Raw genomic sequence first — 20698 nt, 5'->3', positions numbered from 1 at the left:
AGGTGTCTCTCTGTCTCTCTCCCTCTCTATCTCCCCTCCTCCTCTCAATTTCTGGCTGTCTGTACCCAATAAATAAGTAAAGATAATTAAAAAAAAAAAGGTTGCATCCACTGATTCCAACCTAATCAACACAGTGAGTACCATCTCAGCATGCTTCACCTCAGACTGTGTACAGAGACGTCAGACATGGAATGCCAACCCTTCACCCTCATCACTCAGGTGAGACCTTTCCTTTCATGGTATTCTCTAATTCCATTCCTGGAGGTTCACTTTCTAACAAAGTCCCAAAACCTAGATATAGACCAGGTCCCATGAAATAGGGCATATGTTCACATGTATCTATAAATTAGGGCAAAATATATACCTGAAAGCAAAAATACACAATAGTCTGCAGTGAGTCAGTATAAAGTTCATAATAAAATAGCGTCCACTTAGACTTAGGTACCCTCCTCATCTACTTCCTATTACAATTCTCTCACTCATTCCAAAGCTAACCTTATCAAAGCAAGAACTGAAAAAGCTGAATAAGGGCAAGAGAATGGCATACTTTAACAATGACTCTTTAGTCACTATCAGGCCATTCCACCAGCTGGGGCCCTAATCAGGAAGTCCTGAGATTCCCAAATAGTCTTGATGGGTCTAAAACTCAAATCCCTCTCTCCATTGTTACCAGTCATTTCTATCAGGAACAACAAAATAGACCCTTTTGTGGGCCCCCATAGGACTTTGCCCTCAACTTGGGTCAACAATGGTAGAGAATGTTCCATCCTCTGAAAGGAGGATGGACAACATACTCTATGCTACACCTGAGGAAGATGGGTCAATACTGGGGCAGCATGGAATGTTCCTACTCATGACCACAGAATGTGAGCTCAGATCTACAGGGATGCAGAGGTCACACAGGCTCCTAAGCTAATTATAGGCCCCAGCTCACATCAAATTGATGGGGTTTACAGTCAACAATATTTATACCCCTTTCCCATATTAGGGAGCTACTCTCTTCCCTGATCCAGCTTTCTGGTCCTTTTTCCAGTCATGACATCATCTTCCCAGACAATAACTTGGATCCACCTGCATATCAGATTTCAGGCTCAGGCAAAAAGAAAAAAAAACAAACAAACACTAGTATAGCTACAGTCCCTTGAAACATAACTAAAATATGCCCACTAGCTATCTACAAAATGGAGGAACCCCCCCCCCCCAACACTTCATCTGCACTATTCCAGCCTTTAGGTTCATGATTGGTCAACAATTTGTTTGTTTGGCTTTGTATGTTAACTTTCTTTTCAGCCACCAAGTTCCCAAATGTTAGCAGGATGCGACCAGACTTCTCTGGACAGACAACCCCACCAATGTGCCTTGGAGCTCTGCTTCCCCAGAGCCCTTTCCCACTAGGGAAAGAGAGAGACAGGCTGGGAGTATGGATCGACCTGTCAATGCCCATGTTCAGCGGGGAATCAATTACAGAACCAGACCTTCCACCTTCTACATCCCACAATGATCTTGGGTCCATACTCCAAGAGGGTTCAAGAATAGGAAAGCTATCAGGGGAGGGGAGGGAAAACGGAGGTCTGGTGGTAGGAATTGTGTGAAGTTGTACCCCTCTTAGCCTATGGTTTTGTCAATGTTTCCTTTTTATAAATAAAAAATTTAAAAAAAAAAAAAAGAAAGAAAAAAGGTACAATTCAGCCCAACTATTCTCCTCCTGGTATCAACCCAAAAGAAATAAACACATACATCTCTATGATATTCTAGAAAGTGAGCTAAGGGGGAAGCACCAGAAATTGGTCTTCCACCTAAACAACAGCTACACTGTTGGAAGAATCTGTCTCACATGATTATCTTAGAATCTTAGAACTCAAGAGTCAGTTGAAGGGTTGCAATTTACCGAGGGAAGGCTTATATGTAAATTGTAGTTAACTTGTCAATTTCAGTTCTTAGCACACTAGCATCCTCCATCACCTCCCCCCTCATATAAATTTGTTCAAGGAACAGCTTATGTGCACTTTGAAAGTGCCAAGTGGGGAAAAGGACACCTTTCTTCAAACACTGGAACTTTGTGCTATGATTTCAAGCTGCAGGCAAAGAAATGAGCAGTCATTGTTGTATCCCACAGCTGCCATTGTTGAAACCCCCTTCTTCCCCCCCCCCAGGAGATTTAAAGTGTTAATGCCCCCCTGCCCCCTCCCCTTTTTCTCTTTCCTCTGTTAGCAGCCAGACATCAAGGGCCTAGATATTAACATTCAACCACATTTCAAAGGGAAACTAGAAAGTCACCAGGCATGCTTAGGGAATGGCTAAAAGGCTGATGCTCAGTACAAAGATACACTACAATAACTGGGAAAAACAAACAGAAAAAAAAGCAATTCTTGAGAAGTTAACTTCCAGAGTCACTATATTATTAGATTTTAAGGTCCAATTTTTAACAACAACAAAATGCAAGACAAAGAAACTGAAAAGTATGACCAATTCAGAAGGAAAAAAATACAAAGGAAGCAAGAAAGAAAATTTCCCTGAAACAGACCTGATTTGGAATTACTTGATACTGTTTTAGGATGAATTCCTTTATAAGGATCATAAAATGATTGTTTAAAAGATGCTTCCAAAAACAAAAACAAAAGGGAGGTAGTGAGAAAATTAAGAAAACAATGGGTAACAAAATGAAAATATCAATAGTTGAGAAAATAGTAAAGAGGTGGGACTTATAAGTTTGTTAGTTTGGTCCCTGACATCATGTGTACTAGGATGGTATTCTCACTTCTCTATCTCATATGAAATTCTCTATAATGTAAAATAAATAAAATAAATATTTTAAAAAGCACTTGTGAGCATGTTTAAGAAAAAAATATATCAAAGAGACAGAAAACATAAAAAGAAATCTTTCCCTCAAATGCTAGAAAAGTACAGTAACTGCAAGTTTTATTAGAGGAATTCAATTTAATTTCAATAGCACAAAGAAAAAAATCAGAAAGCCTGAATATAGAACAAGAGCGAGGATTACAGCCTCTGAATAAAAGAAAGTAAAAAAAAGATTAGAATAAAGTGAACAGAACCTAAGAGACCTGTGGGCACTGTCAAGCATATCAGGATTAAATATTATGGGGGTCCTAAAAGAAGAGAAGGGAACAGAAAAGATACAAATAGCCCCAGTCCACCCCCTTGCCAATTTGGCTAATGATATGACTATAAATATCTAGAGAATTCAACAAATTCTGGGAATAATGAACTCAAACAGACTCACATTGTTAACATATGGCAACTAAACTTCAAAGACATTCAACATGTATTTTGAAAGAAGCCAAGAGAGAAGTCAGTTTCATATATAAAGCTCTGTCAATAAGGTGATCAGCAGAATTTTCATCAGGAAGTTTGGATGGAAGAAGGTAGAGGCTAATATATTTTAAGTGATAAAAGGGAAAACCTGTTAACCAAGAACCTATATGTAACAAAAAATAGGAGAGAGATGTCAACCTTCCAGCTAACAATGACCTGGTGAGACCTTTCCTAACACATGGGACTACCTAGTTCCATTTCAAATGGCACATTTTGCCCTGCTTTATATCTTACCACCTTTCAGCCACCAAATTTCAGATGCTACTATGATTCCATCCTGAACTTCCTGGGCAGAAGACCTCACTATGTGCCCTGGAGCCTCACCTCTCAAGAGTTCTACCCGACTAGGGAAAAATAGAAACAGACTGGGGGTATGAATTGGCCTGCCAATATCCACTGTCCAGTGGTGAAGCAATTACAGAAGCCAGAACTCCCACCTCCAGCACTCCATAAAGAATTTTTGTCCATACTCCCAGAGGGGGAGAAATGTTAGGGGAAGATGACCAGAGGGCTACTTACTCCAATTCTATCAGGACCCACAAAGAGAGAGAAAAAAAGCATTCAGAAGTAGTAACCGGTATAGAAAGGAAGAGAAGGCAGGACTATATATTAAAAGGAATATATATATGTATATATACGCATATATATACATGTATATATGTATATATACATATATAAATATATGTATATATGTGTGTATGTGTGTGTGTGTGTGTGTGTGTGTGTGTGTGTATGTCAACCCCTATCTGTGACCTTAGGAGAACTACTGCAGGGTTTTTTGTTTTTTTTTTTTGCCACCAGGGTTATCGCTGGGGCTTGGTGCCTACACTACAAATCCACTGCTCCTGGTGGTCATTTCTCTCTCTCTCTCTCTCTCTCTCTCTCTCTTTAGTGGATAAGACAAAGAGAAATTGAAATAGGAGTATAGATAGAGAGGAAGAGAGAAAGATAAACACCTGTAGACTTGCTTCACTGCTTGTGAAGCGACCCCCCTGCAAGTGGGGATCATTGTGCAGGTCCTTGTGCTTTGTACTGTGTCCTCAGTCCAGTGCAACACAGCCTGGCCCCAACTACTGCATTTTCCACTGGAGGGAATGGGGACACAGAACTTTTGTAGTAGGAACGGTGTAGAATTATACCCCTGTTATCTCATGATTTTGTAAATTAATATTAAATCACTAATAAAAAGTAAAAATAAAGAAAAACCAACTTAACACAAACGAAAACAGTGATGCAGAAAATGAGGGATTAAAATGGCTGTAAGACATGGAGAAAACTGTAGAATGACAGAAGCAAGTCCATCTTTACCACTGAGTTTCAAAATGGAAGAATATTTTTGAAACATGCTAAAACTAGGACATTATACTAAGTGAAATAAGTCAGTCACAACAAGACACACAGTATATATAAGTCAATTACTAAGAAGAATCAAAATCAAAGAGATAGACTACAGATAGAATGGTGGCTGCCAGCAGCTGGGGAAAGGGGATGGGCAGTGACTGTTCAATAGATAAAGTTTGTTTTACAAGGTGAAGAGAATTCAGGAGATGAATGGTGGCAACAGTGAACAACAAATGAATGTACTTAGTACTACATAATTTTAAAAATGGTTAAGATGGTTAAAATTTAGGTTATGTATATTTCACAACAGAGAATGACTAAAAGTAAACAGAAAATATTTATGTGTGTTCTTAGCAACATTATTTATAATAACCAAAAAGTGGAGATAACCTTTTGTTGAACAAATATACAAGAATAAAGTAAGTACATATAGTGAAAAGCTATTGAAGCCTCAAGAAAGAGTGAAATACTAATCTTTGCTACATCGATGAATGTTGAGTACATTATTCTAGGTCAAAGAAGTCAGACACAAAAGACCACAGATAGTAGGAGCCACATATATGAAATATTTAAAGCAAGCAAATTCATAGAGGCAGAAATTAGATTAGTGCTTGCTTGGATATAGGGAGGTAGAATGGGAAGTGATGGCCAATGGCCACAAGATTCGTGCGTATGGGAGGAAGAGACAAATATGTTTGAAAATTTGATTATAGGCATAGTCATATAATTAAAAAATATTGAAACCCACTTATAATATGTAAGAAATATGTTAATAAAGCCTCCAGGGGAGTAGAGGAGTGTTGTGGTGGTGGAAGGATAAAATAAAAACATTAAAAAATTCGTTCAATCACTAATAAAAATTTTAAAGATGAACTCATTATAATTTGTGTCCAGCAACCTCACATGAAAACAAGTATTTAGTGAAGACCTCAGATGAGATTTTGCATATGGGGTAGAGATGGAGAGCAATATATGGGGGGGGGAATATACAGATGGATAAAGCAAAGATAGAGCTTGAATTTCAACCAAGCCCCTGTGCACAACAAGCATAAGCATGTGTCTCAGCCTCTCTCTCTCCCCTTTGCAGCAGAGCTTCATTTCCTTCTAGCCCAGGGCCTTTATGGACACTTCCCTCTGCTTATGCATGTCCTTCCCTTTCCTCAGACTTCGTCTATTTTAGGTGTATAGCTATTGCTAAGAGAGTTGTTGCACCATAACTATATAAAAAAAAAGAAGGCAATTATATGAGATGATGGATATATTAAATAGTCTTCTTGTGGCAATCATTTCACAAATATACATGTAGCAAATCATCACATAGCCCACCTGCATGTTAGCTGTCGGGCTCAGGCAAAAATTAGTAAAGTCATGGGCCCCTTGGAATATACCTAAAATAGACCTACTAGCCTTTTCCAAAATGGAGACCCCAAATCTCATCTGCTACAGTCTTACCTTTAGATTTCTGACTATTAAATAATTTGTTCTGCTTTATATCTTAAGGCTTTTTTAGCTGCCAAGTTGCAGATGCTACTATGACACCATCCTGAATTCCCTTTGCAGACAACCTCACCAATCTGTCCTCGAACCCTACCTCTCCAGAACTCTGCCCGACTAGGGAAAGATAGAAATGGGCTGGGAGGGGCCGGGAGGTAATGTAGTGTGTTAAGTGCACATGGCTCAAAGAGCAAGGACCAGCATAAGGATCCCAGTTTGAGCCCCTGGCTCCCCACCTACAGGGGAGTTGCTTCATAGGTGGTGAAACAGGTCTGCAGGTGTCTATCATTCTCTCCCCGTCTCTGTCTTCCCCTCCTCTCTCCATTTCTCTCTGTCCTATCCAACAACAACAACAACAATAATAGTATCTACAAATCCAATAAACAACAAGGGCAACAAAAGGGAAAAAATGGCCTCCAGGAGCAGTGGATTCGTAGTGTAGGTACCGAGCCCCAACAATAACCCTGGGGGCAAAAAAAAAGAAAAGAAATGGGCTGGGAATGGAGTAGGGCACCAAAGTAAAAACCTTGGGTGAGGGTGAGAGTAGATATTCAGCTTCATGGGGCTGGGGGGGATGGGATGGGATGGGACATAGTCTTTTGGTGGTGGGAATGGTGCTTATGTATACTCCTATTAATTTGTAGTCATATAAATCACTAATTAATATGAGAGGGGAAAAATTGACTGTGTCAGAGTTTTTCAAGCACAGACTGAGTCTTTTTTAAATTTTTTTAATATTTATTTATTTTCCCTTTTGTTGCCCTTGTTGTTTTTTTACTGTTGTTGTAGTTATTATTCTTGTTGTTATTGATGTTGTTGTTGTTGGATAGGACAGAGACAAATGGAGAGAGGAGGGGAAGACAGACGTGGGAGAGAAAGACAGATACCTGCAGACCTGCTTCACCGCCTGTAAAGAGACTCCCCTACAGGTGGGGAGCCAAGGGCTTGAACCAGGATCCTTTCACAGGTCCTTGCACTTTGCACCACGTGAGCCTAACCCGCTGCACTACCACTCAACTCCCTGACTGAGTCTTTCTAATACATAAGCTGGGTCTTTGATATGTTGACTCTCTTAAGAGCCTACACCAGAGAGAACAGAAGCAACCGGTGGCACAGCTATATACAAATAATGTCAATGGACATAAATTAGGGTGATGTTGTGTATGATACAGCAAATCAAAGGGATATTTCAAAGTTAACCCAATTGCCAAATAATGTGATTATAGCAATGACTATCTATTGTCTTAACCCTAAGACATCAGGAACCTCCTGCTTCCTCTATAGATCCTATATTTCCCCAGTCCTGAAACTTCTAGGGTGGGGCTCACTTTCCTGCATGCTTCTCTCAATTCATACCAAATGATATTACATCCATTGATACCAACCTGATCAACACAACTAGTACCATCTCAGCATACTTCACTTCGTACTGTGTCCAAAGACATCAGGCATGGAATATCAACCCATCAGCCTCATTACTCAATGAGACATTTCCTTTCATAGGATACTATAATTCCATTACAGGTGGTTCACTTCCTAACAAAGTCCCAAAACCTAGATACAGACCAGGACCTGTGAGATAAGAGCATATGTTCACATGTATCCATGAATTAGGGCAAAATATATACCTGAAAGCAAAAATACACAATAGTCTGCAGTGAGTCAGTATAAAGTTCATAATGAAATAGTGTCTACTTAGACTTAGATACCCTCCTCATCTAATTCCTATTATAGTTCTCTCACTCATTCCAAACCTAACCTTATCAAAGCAAGGACTGCAAAAGCTGAATAAGGGCAAGAGAATGGCACACTTTAACAGTGACTCTTTAGTCACTATCAGGCCACCCCCATCAGTGGGGGCCCTAGTTGGGGAATCCTGAGATTCCCAAACAGATATGATGGGCCTAGACCTCAAATAAATCCCTCTCTCCATTGTTACCGGTCATCTCTATCAGGAACAACAAAATAGACCCCTTTGTGGGCCCCCATAGGACCTTGCCCTCAACTTGGATCAATAATGGTAGAGAATGTTCCATCCTCTGAAGGGAGGCTGGACAACATACTGTATGCTACACCTGAGGAAAATGGACCCTGATATTGGGGCAGCTTGGAATGTTCCTACTCATGACCACAGAATGTGAGCTCAGATCTACAGGGACGCAGAGGTCACATAGGCTCCTAAACTGAATATGGGCCGCAGATCAGATCAAATTGATGGGGTTTACAGTCAACAATATTTATATCCCTTTCCCATATTAGGGAGCTACCCTCTTCCCTGATCCAGCTTTCTGGTCCTTTTTCCAGTCATGACATCATCTCCCCAGACAATAACTTAGATCCACCACCTACATATCAGATTTCAGGCTAAGGGGAAAAAACAAGCAACTAGTATAGCCAGAGGCCCTTTGGAATATAACTAAAATATGCCTACTAGCTATCTACAAGACAGAGTACCCCCCAGCTCTTCATCTGCACTATTCCAGCCTTTAGGTTCATGATTGGTCAACAATTTGTTTGTTTGGCTTTATATGTTAACTCTCTTTTCAGCCACCAGGTTCCAGATGCTACCATGATGCCCACCAGACTTCCCTGGACAGACGACCCCACCAATGTGTCCCGGAGCTCCACTTCCCCAGAGCCCCACCTCACTAGGGAAAGAGAGAGGCAGGCTGGGAGTCTGGATCAACCTGTAAGTGCCCATGTTCAGCGGGGAAGCGATTACAGAAGCCAGACCTTCCACCTTCTGCATCCCACAATGACCTTGAGTCACCTGCGCTTAACCCACTGTGCTACTGTCCAACTCCCAGCCCACAATGACCTTAGGTCCATACTCCCAGAGGGTTAGGGAATGGGAAGGATATCAGGGTAGGGAGTGGGATACGGAGTTCTGGTGGTGGAAATTGTATGGAGTTGTATCCCTCTTATCCTATGGCTCTTGTCAGTGTTTCCTTTTTACAAATAAATAAATAGATAAATAAATAAATATAAAAAAGAAATGGGCTGGGAGTATGGATCGACCTGCCAATGCCCATATCCAGTGGAGAAGCAATTACAGAAGCCAGACCTCCCACCTTCTGTACCCCATAATGATCCTGGGTCCATGTTCCCAGAAAAATAAAACATAGGAAAGCTTCCAGTGGATGGAAAAGGGATGTGGAACTCTGGTGGTGGAATTGTGTGGAACTGTACCCCTCTTATTCTATGGTCTTTTCAATCATTATTAAATAAAAATAAAATTTTTCAGATAGCAGCTTCAATTCCACTTCCCTAAAAAAACTTAAACCACCAGGAAAGACAGAACCTTCTATCATGCACCAGCAGAGTCCCATATCTTCATTCACAGTATTTGGTGAGGTGTAATCACAATTGTCTATGTTTGCATGATTTGTTGAGTCAGTTCCCTTTTACTGAGTGAAACCTGCTTATATTCCCTATACACTCAATCTGGAAAAAAAAAGACAAAAATAAATGGTGGCTTAACTACTGTTCTCTTGTGAGTCATGCTTGGATCTGCCTGTACATTTCTTTTTAGAATGAAAAAAAGCTTCACATTAGTGAGACAAATAGAATGTATAATGTGTGCAAAGTTCCTGTGAGAAATTTCTGTTCAAAAGTTATGCCAGTTTGCTGCTGCATGGTACATTATCCTTAAGAGCAGAGAAACTGACTACTGCCCTTACCCTAAATTCTGGTAGTGAGATTGGACTTCACCACAGCCAACTGTTTCTCCTAGAAGGAGCTAAAGAACAGACACTTAAATGCGTGTGCAAAAATATTTAGTTTGCCCACTTGATAGGAAGGACAGAGAGAAGAGAGGAATAGGTTTACTATGGTAAGTGGGGAAAAAAAAGAAAGCAAAAACATTTCACAAGCTAGGGTTTAGAGAACTAAGCTGAATACAAGGGAAAGAGTTAAGAAACTTACTGGACCCTGGACCTTGTCCTCACCATAAAGAAATGATGGTAGGGATAGCCCCAATCTCTGCAGGGAGGCTGGAATATCCTGCCCTGCCACTCGAGAAAGACTGGTCCTGGAATAAGTGCAGCCTACAATGTTCCCAGATGTGACCATGAGCTATGAACTCAGACCAGTAGGGACTTAGAGGTTACATAGGCTCTGGTGCTAAATATAAATGTAAACATAAAATATAAATATAAATACCCTGGGTTAGATAGATGGAGGTAAATAGTTAATTTTAGCCACAGATTTTTTTTTCAAGAACAGGAGCTACTCTCTGCCCTGATCCAACTTTCTAGCCCTTTTCTCTACTATAACACCATTCTCTCAGACAATAAATATTCTTATCCTCTTCAGGCTAGCTGTCAAACTCAAGCAAAGCTACCATAGTTGTATGCCCCCAGGAACATGTCTAAAATGGAATTCCTACCTTTCTTCTACCCTAAAACCCCTAATCACATCTGCTCTAATTCTACTTTTTGGTTCCTATTCATTAACCATTTTGTCTCAACTTAGGTCATGCCACCTTCCAGACACCCAGTTATAAATGCTACCATGACTCCATCCTGACTTCTCTAGGCAGATGAACTCACCAATGTGCCCTGCATCCTCATACCTCCAGAGCTCTGGTCCACTAGTGAAAGATAGAAACAGGCTGGGGTATGGATCGACCTGTCAACAATCATGTTCAGTGGAGAAACAATTACAGAAACCAGAACTCTTGCCTTCCGCACCCCAAAAATAACTTTGATCTGTACTTCCAGCAGGGGAGAAGTGATAGGATGAAGGTAAGAGGGCTCTGCACTCCAGCTCCATCAGCACCCAGAGAGAGAGAAGGAAAAGGAGAGGGGCATATAGAGGTAGTTCTGTTGTTATGAGTGGCTTGGAGGGGAAGAGAGGATTGAACCAGGAGGAAAAAGGGGAAATTATGTGTAAATGTGGACAGAAAGTTGTAGAAATGATGGTTAACCCATTATCTAAAATCTTAGGGGAACTGTAGTGGATTGCAGTGGAGAGACTGAAGATTCAGAACTCTAGTGGTGGGAATGGTGTGGATTTAAACCCCTGTTGGCAGGTAATATTGTAAAAAAAAAAAAAAAAAAAAAAAAGAAAAACAGAAAGAAAAGAAAATTTGTATAAAAAGAGAAAAGGAAACTTACTGTACGGTCAGTTTTGAAGTTTCCTAGTGTTCTATAATTTTTATGTTATTAGAAAAACAATTAAAATTGAGCTTGGCCTAAAAAAAGTGAGTCATCTCATTTTTCCAAGTATAATGAAGGCTAACTCCATAAAGATAAGAAATATGTATGCGAGGGAAAACAGTATAATGGTTATGCAAAGAGACTCTCATGCCTGAGGCTTTGAAGTCCAGGTTCAATCCCCTGTACCACTATAAGCCATAGCTCTGGTTAAAACAAAACAACAAAAAATTCAACAGAAATATGTACCCTCTTAGCAGTACCAATTGCTGCTCAATAAATATTGCTAAATGAATGAGTCAGAGGAACTTATCAGTAATAGCTGCTGGGGGAAAAGTTTCATCTCCTGATAAAATTAAAGCACAAACAACTTCTAGTTCCCAATGTCAGGCAGTATGCCAACAGCTTAAAGACAGGTTTCCTTTAAAATCCTTAAATTAGCTAGACAATGTTGCAGTTCTTTATCCTGAATCCTTCTTGTCCAGTTCTTCCTTTAGACATCACCTACCCTAGAATCCAGTAGAGCTGAACTTCAGTGGTCTTTAGGAGCACAGGAATATGGGTATGGAGGAGGGCCCTGGTCCAGACACCCTGTCCTCACTCTTAGGTTACCCACTGGTCCTGGCAGTGAATCCAGAGAAACGGAAGCAACAGGTGTCAACTCTCTGGGTAATCTCTTTACAAACAGGCTATAAAGCTTCATTCAAACAAATTCAGTCAATGTGAACAAGATGAAAAGCTCAGTCTACAAGCACATAAATAAAATCATAGGTAAAACAAACTACAATGCTTTCTGAAACTTACATGACAATTGATTTTGTGGTGCCCCTATTCCTAGTGAATGGGCAAACTGGTAAGTTACTTAGCTTAGAATAGGCACAGCTGCCTAAAGCAGTGTATATAAGTATATAGCTAGCCACAGAATGACCTGTGTTCACATATATGGTTTCAGCCTACTCAGATGTCCCTCAACAAAGCTCATGTTTCAGACTGTGACACACAACAGTTTTCACAGGACTCACCTAGTTTCATGTATCCAGAGGTGAATGTTGTCACAAGATGTGAAAAACATTGGTCAAACTGTTCTTAGGTTATTAAGAGAAATCAAGCAGAGGCTTTGACAGCACCATTATTTTAAAAGCCAGTAAGCAAAGATTTAAACTTCGCAGTCAGATATTGTAGTCCCATAATTTTGGGTAAGATAATAAAATATTATTCTAATATTGGGGGTATTTTTAAGACAATTTCTAAGTTGGAAACTTTCAGCCCTTGAATGAGGGCTGTCGCTTGCACCAACTGCTACATGAGAAGATGCCAAATGAAGAGGATCCCAGATCCAGGAGCACAGGGAGGTAACGGCTTCACTAAGGCTGGTTTATTTTTAGCCTCATGGGTTTACTGAGGTAATAAAATACTATTTAAATACATTTATACCAAAAATAATGACGTGAAAGAGTTCTTAGGCTTAATTTACCTAGGATGTTACATATGTGATTGGCATTGCTGCAGCACAGCAGATGTGGACTTGTTTTCTTTTCTTTTCTTTTTTTTTCAGTAGGAAGTCATGCTCTAATGCCTATTAATAAGGAGATATAACACCACCAATCTATTCTGGCCCATTCAAAATAAATAGAATTAGTCACTGAGGTTGAACAACTATCAGAAAAAGGAAAACTTTTATGAAATGGTAATGATGATGGTAACTCCTATATGCAGGACTTTCCATAGTATGAAGGCTTGAGTTCAGAAGAAATCCCTGTTATCATCCCCATATAACAAAGCAGGAGAGTAAGGCTGAAGAGATGAACTGTCTGCCCAAGTCTGCCCTTCTCACTGTCAAGATATAACAACAATATCCCAAGACCATTCATTTAACCCGAGTAATATACTGGTGTGACAATCACAGGGCCCCAAAAAAGCCTACATACAGAGGTATATGAAACAAGCAATGAGGCATTGGCTCCTTTGTACAGAGCAAAAGAATGTAATTCATGCCACAGTTCTACTTCCCTCTTAAGACTATTCCAACTGCACCAAGATGCACTGAGCATAATGCCTTCAGGGGATGATACCCCTTGCAGCAGAGCCAGGAGGTGCTGTGGGACCTCCTGAACTGAATCTGTCTGTCTGTTAGCAGAGAGAGTCATTTGATTCTGATTTCATGATATAGGACTGATTAGCCTGGTCTTTTTCCTTGACCTTTGCTGCCTTCCTCCACCCAAAGTATAAAGACTCTGTATATCAATTCAAGTCATGGCATGAGAAATTCAGGGTAAAATGATCTGCTATTCTGAGCTTCCCTTTTCCTTCTTTCCTTTCATTTATCACCTTCTGTGCTTTGCTCTCTTTTCTTCGTCAATGTGTGTGTACTACAAAGAAAAATCCTGATTTTGTTCCAGAATTTACATAACTCAGAGACAAAATAATGTCTGAAAGGAAAGCGGTCATAAGCAATCTTGAACATGTGGCAACAGATATTTGAGAATCTATGCTTATGCCCCAGAGTTTAGGGCTGCTCATTCCCTGGCACTTCTAGCATATCCCCCTTCCAGAAAGCCTCCTCCCTTTTTGCCTCTGTCATTTCTTTGCTCTCAGAAGGCCCACCTGGGATCAGCACTGATGCACTTGTAAAAGGTAGTCATCTTCCAGAGTGTGGAGTGAGCACCTGGTGTCATCCTTCTGGGGATTTACAGCAGGAAAAAGTCAGGGCCTTCCTGTTCTCCCCAAAGAAACAGACATAGGGACCTTGGGTTGCCACAGGATTCTGATCAAAAGTCTTCATCCACCTCCCTAGAAGATTCACTGGACCTGGCAACAGCCATAGGCGACAAGGCAATGGGGTTCCTGCCAATCTCACCCACTCCTGAGCTCTTGGGGCAGGTGAGCAGGCACGCAGCAGTGAAGGCTTTCACAGCACTTCCTTCTTCCACACCAAGGCTCAACAGAAGGGGTGGGAGTGGCCTGAGGCCCCAGGAAGCTGTCTCCCTCTGAATGGAGTGACTGCCAATTCACTGGAGATGAAAAATAACACCTCTATGCTTTGTTTTATTGCCCTCACCACAGGAACAATCAAAGGGCAATGAGAGGCTGAGGCTGTATTCTGCATCTGAGTTAGGGGCTAATACCAGGAAGAAGGAAGATTTAATATCGGGAAAAATCACAAACAAATTCTGGGTGGAGCACACCAAGTCCTATGCTCCCCTCTCAGGCCAACACCAAGGACTCAGAACACATCTGCCCTCCTTGTGCACTTGTTACCTGAAGAGCAAAGGGACCGTGAGACTGTGATTATGTGGACGGTGTGTGTGTGGGGGGGGGGGGGCACCTGCAGCTCTAGCTTTATAGAGTCCTCTAACTTTAGATTTGTTGTTTGTTCCTAGAGGCCCAGCCTAGATATACTTTCCTGAGATCTTCCAAATGTTCCTTTCAGGGAGACACCTGTTTCCTCACTCACTGTGGTAGTGATAGGAGCTTCAGAACTCCCTTCTGGAAAAACACACCTGGCAGGTGCACCAGCCAGCCCTGCCCAGGGAGAAATCTTCCTGTTACAGGAAGCTGTCAGCCAAGGTGGCCTTCCCTGGTGACGTGTTTTCTGACTTGCACCTACCACTTCAGGGTAACACACCCTTGAGACCTAGTATTGTGAATGTGCCTGCCTTGAGTTTGTCCAAAGTCTAAAGGCTGCTGCCTGGGGATGGTCTGTAGCTTCTGGGCAACATCTGTGGGGTTGACAGAAGGACCTAGACTACAGGAAAAGTTCTGTCTTCCTACAACCAAGAGCAGAGAGGAAGCAGGGAGGGGATGGAGGCGGATGTCCTGAAGAAGATTCTAAACAAGTCCCAGTTTGCTTTTCTGTTCTTCAAAATGTACCTAAAGTTCTTGGCAAATGGCTTATAATCGAAAAGAAATGAAGAAAAGCAAATGTAATTGATAGTGACCAAAGAAAGCAGTGAGGTTACAAAGTTTGGGAAATAACCACCAAGTACTTTGAAGGTAGCTTTAAGGCCCTGCTGCCTCCCTGTTGGCAGGAAGAATTGGATTCTGTCAATGCAGCCTTCTCTCTGGAGGGGACAAAAGACTGGTCGGGAATCCAGCTTCTTCGGGAGCTCACACAGGAGAGTGAGTACAGAAGGACTGTCATCTCCAAGAAGTCCCAGTAATAGTGCTCTCTCCCCTGGGGCACAGCAGGCCAAATCCAGGAGCCTGGTCAAAATGTACTACTGGTAGCCCTGTCTCCGGGACAGTACTCAGCAATTAGGGACCCAATGTCCCAAGAAAATGGCACTTGTTAAAATTTGTATATGAGATAGCAAGAAAGAGAAGCCAGATGATCACTCTAGGACATGTGTCACCAGGGACTGAACCAGAAGCCTAAGGCATGAAAGTTCTGCATTCTGCCAGCTGAGCTATTTCTCCTGGTCACAAGATACCACTTTTCAGATGGTCACATCCACACTGTAGGGGATGTTCCAGGAATGGAGAAGTATTTGGAAAAGCAGAGAAAGCATGCCAAGCTCTGGGCCTTGACACAGTCTCTTCCTACTATCCTTGACCGCCTCCCAGCCTGCTCTCCATGGTTCATCTTCAGTATCTGCTCAAGTTCAAGAAAAATGTTCAGGGGGCTGGGCAGTAGTGCAGCAGGTTAAACACACATGGTGCAAAGTGCAAGGACCAATGTAAGGATCCCGGTTCCCCACCTGCAGGGGGGTCACTTCGCAAGTGGTAAAGCAGGTCTGCAGGTGTCTATCTTTTTCTCCTCCTCTCTGTCTTCCCCTCCTCTCTCCATTTCTCTCTGTCCTATCCAACAACAACAACTATAACAATAATAACAATAGCAACCACAACAAGGGCAACAACAAAAACGGGAAAAATAGCCTCCAGGAGCAGTGGATTCGTGGTGCTGGCACCGAGCCCCACTGATAAACCTGGAGGCAAAAAAAAAAAATTTTTTTTCAGCAGTTTTCTTTCTTTGACTCTTGCTCACTTGCCTCTTAGAGGGCAGTGCACAAGCCATACACTCCTATTTCAATACAATTTATACACAGCAATTAAAAAATCTTTTATGCAAGAAAATCAGGGACCAAGTGGTGGTGCACCTGGATAAGTGTACACAGTATAGTGCACAAGGATCAGGGTTCAAGCTCTTGGTCCCCACCTGTAGTAGGAAAGCTTCACAAGTGGTGAAATAGAGCTGCAGGTGCCTCTGTCTCTCTCTCTCTCTCTCTTTCTCTCTCTCTCTCTCTCTTTTTCCCTCTCTACCACCCCCATCTCAAATTCTCTCTGTCTCCATCCAATAATAAATAAATATTTTTTAAATCAAAGAGTGTTGTGATAGGACCACCTCAGTTCCCGCACCCCCGTTCATTCCCTCTGAAACAAGTTCTGAATGGTTTATATTCTCATTTAATGATTAAACCCACCTATGAATGAAATGGTTCATCTCCTTTTTGCAGGTGAGGAAATGGAGAATCAGAGAAGTTAAGCTGCTGGTCCAAGATAACTGAGCTGGTATGTGGAAACTCTGATCTCAAATCAAGGTCTCACCCAAGGGTACACTCTCCCATGAAGGCAGTGATCTCCTAAGAAGATCAGGCCAAACATAAGCGGTTGTTCAAGTGGCCTCCTCTCTGGGCTCAGTCTGGCAACAAGTACCAAAAGCCTTCAAAGTCCTCATAGCCTGTTGATCCAGTAACAAAGCTTGGGGTGAGGGGAGTCCTATCTTCAAGAAATCATGAATTTCCTCCTTACAACAGAACCCTGGGAATAGTCTAGAGACCAATAGTTAGACACATAAATAGAAGATTGTGTGGATATTGCCATACAAGGAAATGTTACACAGACACAAAAATTGTGTTATTCAAAAACACTGATTGACATAAGAGAATGCTCACAATATATTTCAAAAGGGGACAAGTAGGCTACAACAGTGCTTCTAAAAGTGAACATATACATCTGTCATCCAAAGAGCTTGTCAAAATACCAATTTTGCTCCAGTAACACTGAGTGGGGCCTGAGATTCATATATTTCTAACAAGCTCCTGGCTGACAGCAATGATGCTGCCTACAAGCCCTTCTTTGATGAGCATCATAGAGCGTAAAGTGAAAACCATTACTATTTTCCCAAAAGTGTTTTAATGCATAAAAGGAAGAGGGGAAGGACCACAAGAAAATGTGGTCTGCAATTATTCTGAGATCACAGAATTATGCATGTGTATTTTAAATTTTCTCTCTGTGTTTTGCAGTTTTTCTAATTGAGTATGTATTTTAACCTAATCATAATTGGGAGAAACACACACACATATTAAAACAAGGCAGTGGTTTTGCTTCAGACCTGGAAGTTAGAGTCAAAGCACTTCCTCTCTGAGGCTCAGTTTCCTAACTTAGAAAAGCTGGTGATTTAGGATCCTGGTTCAAGCCCCCAGCTCCCTACCTGCAGGGGAGTCGATTCACAAGCAGTGAAGCAGGTCTTCAGGTGTCTCTCTGTCTCTCTTCCTCTCTATCTCCCCCTTCTCTCTCAATTTCTCTCTGTCTCTATCCTATAACAAATAAATAATTAATTAAAAAATAAAAGAAAAGCTGGTTATTAGGAGAACTAAAGCCAGCCCTACAGGTGAGTCCCTGGCCTGGCACACAGTAGCATCTCAGCAGAGTCAAGCCCTGGCCCCTCCAAACACCAGGAATAAGAGCTTGTGTCTAGGAGAAGCCATTCTCTTGTCTATCTGGTGGACTTTCATATTTGCTTCATCATTTGGCTCCACAGGTTTCTGTGACAAAGGTGTGAAAGGGGAAACTATCACTGTCAGCTTAAAGAGCCACTGACTTTCGAGGAAGGCAACGACTGGCCACAGTGGCACAGAGCCAGCCCACCGCTGACCTGAAGGGAGCTTGTCTTGTCAGAACACAGTTTCCCTCCAGGCTCTACCACCTCTAACACTCCTTTTTCACCCCCTACAAAGGAACTGCCCTAGGATAGAAGTCCCCACATTTAACAGGTCTGGTACAGGGATGCTTAGTTGGTCATGCCTCTAAGAACAACCCTTGCCCACTCATGGGATATTAAAATCATCACAAAGTGGTTTTCCTCTCATCATGCTTTGAACATTCAGACTATGTGACCATCAACAGTAGAGATAGTTCACTCCAGATAATTGCCATGTGTTGTTCAGTGTTAGCCTTTACAAGTAGGATCTGACACACACACACACCACACACACACACGCACACACACACACACACACACACACACACACGTCCTTTGCTTGCTTTAATATCCCAAAGTGACATTATGAAGAAACCAATGGCCATCACAGGTCATATTGAACCAAAATGAAGCACTAGAAGGAGCAGCTGTACATCATGTCACCATATGGGCAGTGTTTCACAGTTCCTTCCATCTGGGCATAATTGTGGGAGCACCAAAATCAAGCCGGGGGCAGTACCCTGTCAGTCAGGGCATCCTGCATACACTTCACCTCAGTCCATCCACATGGAACCTGTCACCCTCAGCATACCATGCCCTATGCACCAATCTTCCAGAGATACAAAGAAAAGAAAAGTCATTAGTTTAATAATCTGGTCTTAAAAATGCAACCACTGGTCTGGCCTCTTCCCACCCCCACACCCATCCCCCACCAGAAACACACACTGCAGGAATGGATTAGGTTCAGCTCAGGGATCCTGGGAGATCCCAAGTAAGGGTTGACTCAGCTGGTTGTGCCTTCTGTTCTGGCCTGGGTTCAGCCTATCATTGTCACAGGCTGTCACTGCATCACCTCACCTTTAGAGGTGGCAGAGATGCTAGTGTTTTCTACAAGGAAGCTTCTTCTTGTCTACTCACTCATCAGGAGCTACAGACTCTATGCTCCCTGGAATCCTCTCAAAGGATGGCAAGGCATCCTGTCCCCAACAATTCTGCTCTAGTCCCCAGGTCTGGCATTAAACTTGTTGTTCATTTCACTCCCTCCTGGGATCCAGGTACCACAAGACAACCACAGTTTGCAGGCAGGAATGTGAGCAACTTCATCTCCCAAAGTCCATTTGATCTAAACAGCTGCCTCAGTAAAGAACTTCAGTGGCAGGTTACTGGCATGCCCACCAACCCACTGAAAGCAAAGTCACAAGAGACAGTATGGTCTGTCTCTCACTCAGCAAGTGCAGGCATGGAGACAGAGGAAGATTCAACCGCTCACTCAGATCATGGCTAGAGGAAAAGACACAACCAAATACCACATTCCCTGCTCTTCGTGTAAGGCATGGTTCTTCTGTGTAGCCCCGCTAATAAATCCTGACAGTATTGTCTCAGTGAGCTCCTCAGATGATACTGTGACAACTGTCCACTAGAATACAGAGACATGATGAAGTAGGTCAACATTTGTGAAGAAGGGATGCTCCCAGCTGACACGGAAAGAGCAAAGCAAGCACAGAAAAATGAGCTGTAAACCTAACATTCTTGGTTTGGAGACCAAGCCCTGTGGACAGCACCATGAATGAAAGAGTGCTGTTGAATATCTCCTCTGTCCACCTCTCCCTACCCCTTATGAAAAAACAAAAAATTGGGCCTGAGAGACCACTCACAATATAACAATACGGGAAAATTTGAGTTCATTCCCCAGTGTTAAATACTACCTATTTATTCCCAGAGAAAAGGACAAGGAGGCCCGAGTACTATTCTAGTATATATGGATAGTGTCCAGGATCAGACCCAGGTGCACAAATCCTGCAGTTTACAGTTAAACCACCTCCTTGGTCACATTTTTTTGCCTTTATTTTTAATTAATGAAAGGTATTTATAGGTTTAAAACCACTTTGCAGGACCAGAGAAATAGTTCATTTGGATAGTGTGCTGCTTTTCCATGTGTGCAATGCAGGCTCAAGTCCATGCCTCTCTCTCTCTCCCTCTGCCTCTATCCAAAATAAATAAATCGACAAATAAATATTAGAAAAATAACTTTGCAAGTTTAATACCTAAAAAGGTATTAGCTTAATTTCTCTCTCTTTCTCTCTTTCTCTCTCTTTCTCATTGTTGTCAACTACAAAAAGATTTTTGTAGGCTTTATCATTTTGGACCAACATTTTTAAATAGAAAGAGGGGGAGAGTGAGAGAGATACTACAACAAAAAAGAACAAAGCTTCCTCTAGTGCAGTGGGGCCCAGATGTCATGCATGACAAAGCAGGCACCCTCCTAAGTGAGCTATCTTGCTGGCTTCTAACTTTTTTTAATCTACATGATTTGGACAACCAGTATAGTATATTTTTTAAAAAATAGCACAATGTAAATCTACTATGAAGTTATTTTTCATCTTTTCCTGTAGTTACAAGCTATTGACACTCCTCCCTGAACACAGCTCTTGTCCTGAGATTGAGCTGAGGAAGG

General features: G+C 41.8%; 1 protein-coding gene across 4 annotated transcripts in view; it reads right to left on the bottom strand.

Moving 5' to 3' along the window:
- CRACDL (CRACD like) overlaps positions 1-20698 on the bottom strand; it is a 188795-nt gene that overhangs the window by 69641 nt on the left and 98456 nt on the right. Inside the window, exon 1 of one of the 4 annotated variants that reach the window (XM_060187470.1) lies at positions 7554-7785. The exons of 1 other annotated variant lie outside the window; for it this stretch is intronic. In XM_060187470.1, coding sequence (XP_060043453.1) covers positions 7554-7576 — 23 coding nt within the window. In that variant the 5' untranslated portion in view covers positions 7577-7785. Of the gene's footprint in view, positions 1-121; positions 146-7553; positions 7786-20698 lie in introns of those variants that run through there. 2 more of the 4 variants (XM_007521875.3, XM_060187471.1) reach the window with 2 other exon arrangements.

The sequence above is a fragment of the Erinaceus europaeus genome, chromosome 3 (assembly GCF_950295315.1).
Source record: "Erinaceus europaeus chromosome 3, mEriEur2.1, whole genome shotgun sequence".
NCBI lineage: Eukaryota > Metazoa > Chordata > Mammalia > Eulipotyphla > Erinaceidae > Erinaceus > Erinaceus europaeus.
Note: the sequence above shows the minus strand (reverse complement) of the source record. Positions and strands in the feature narration are given on the sequence as shown.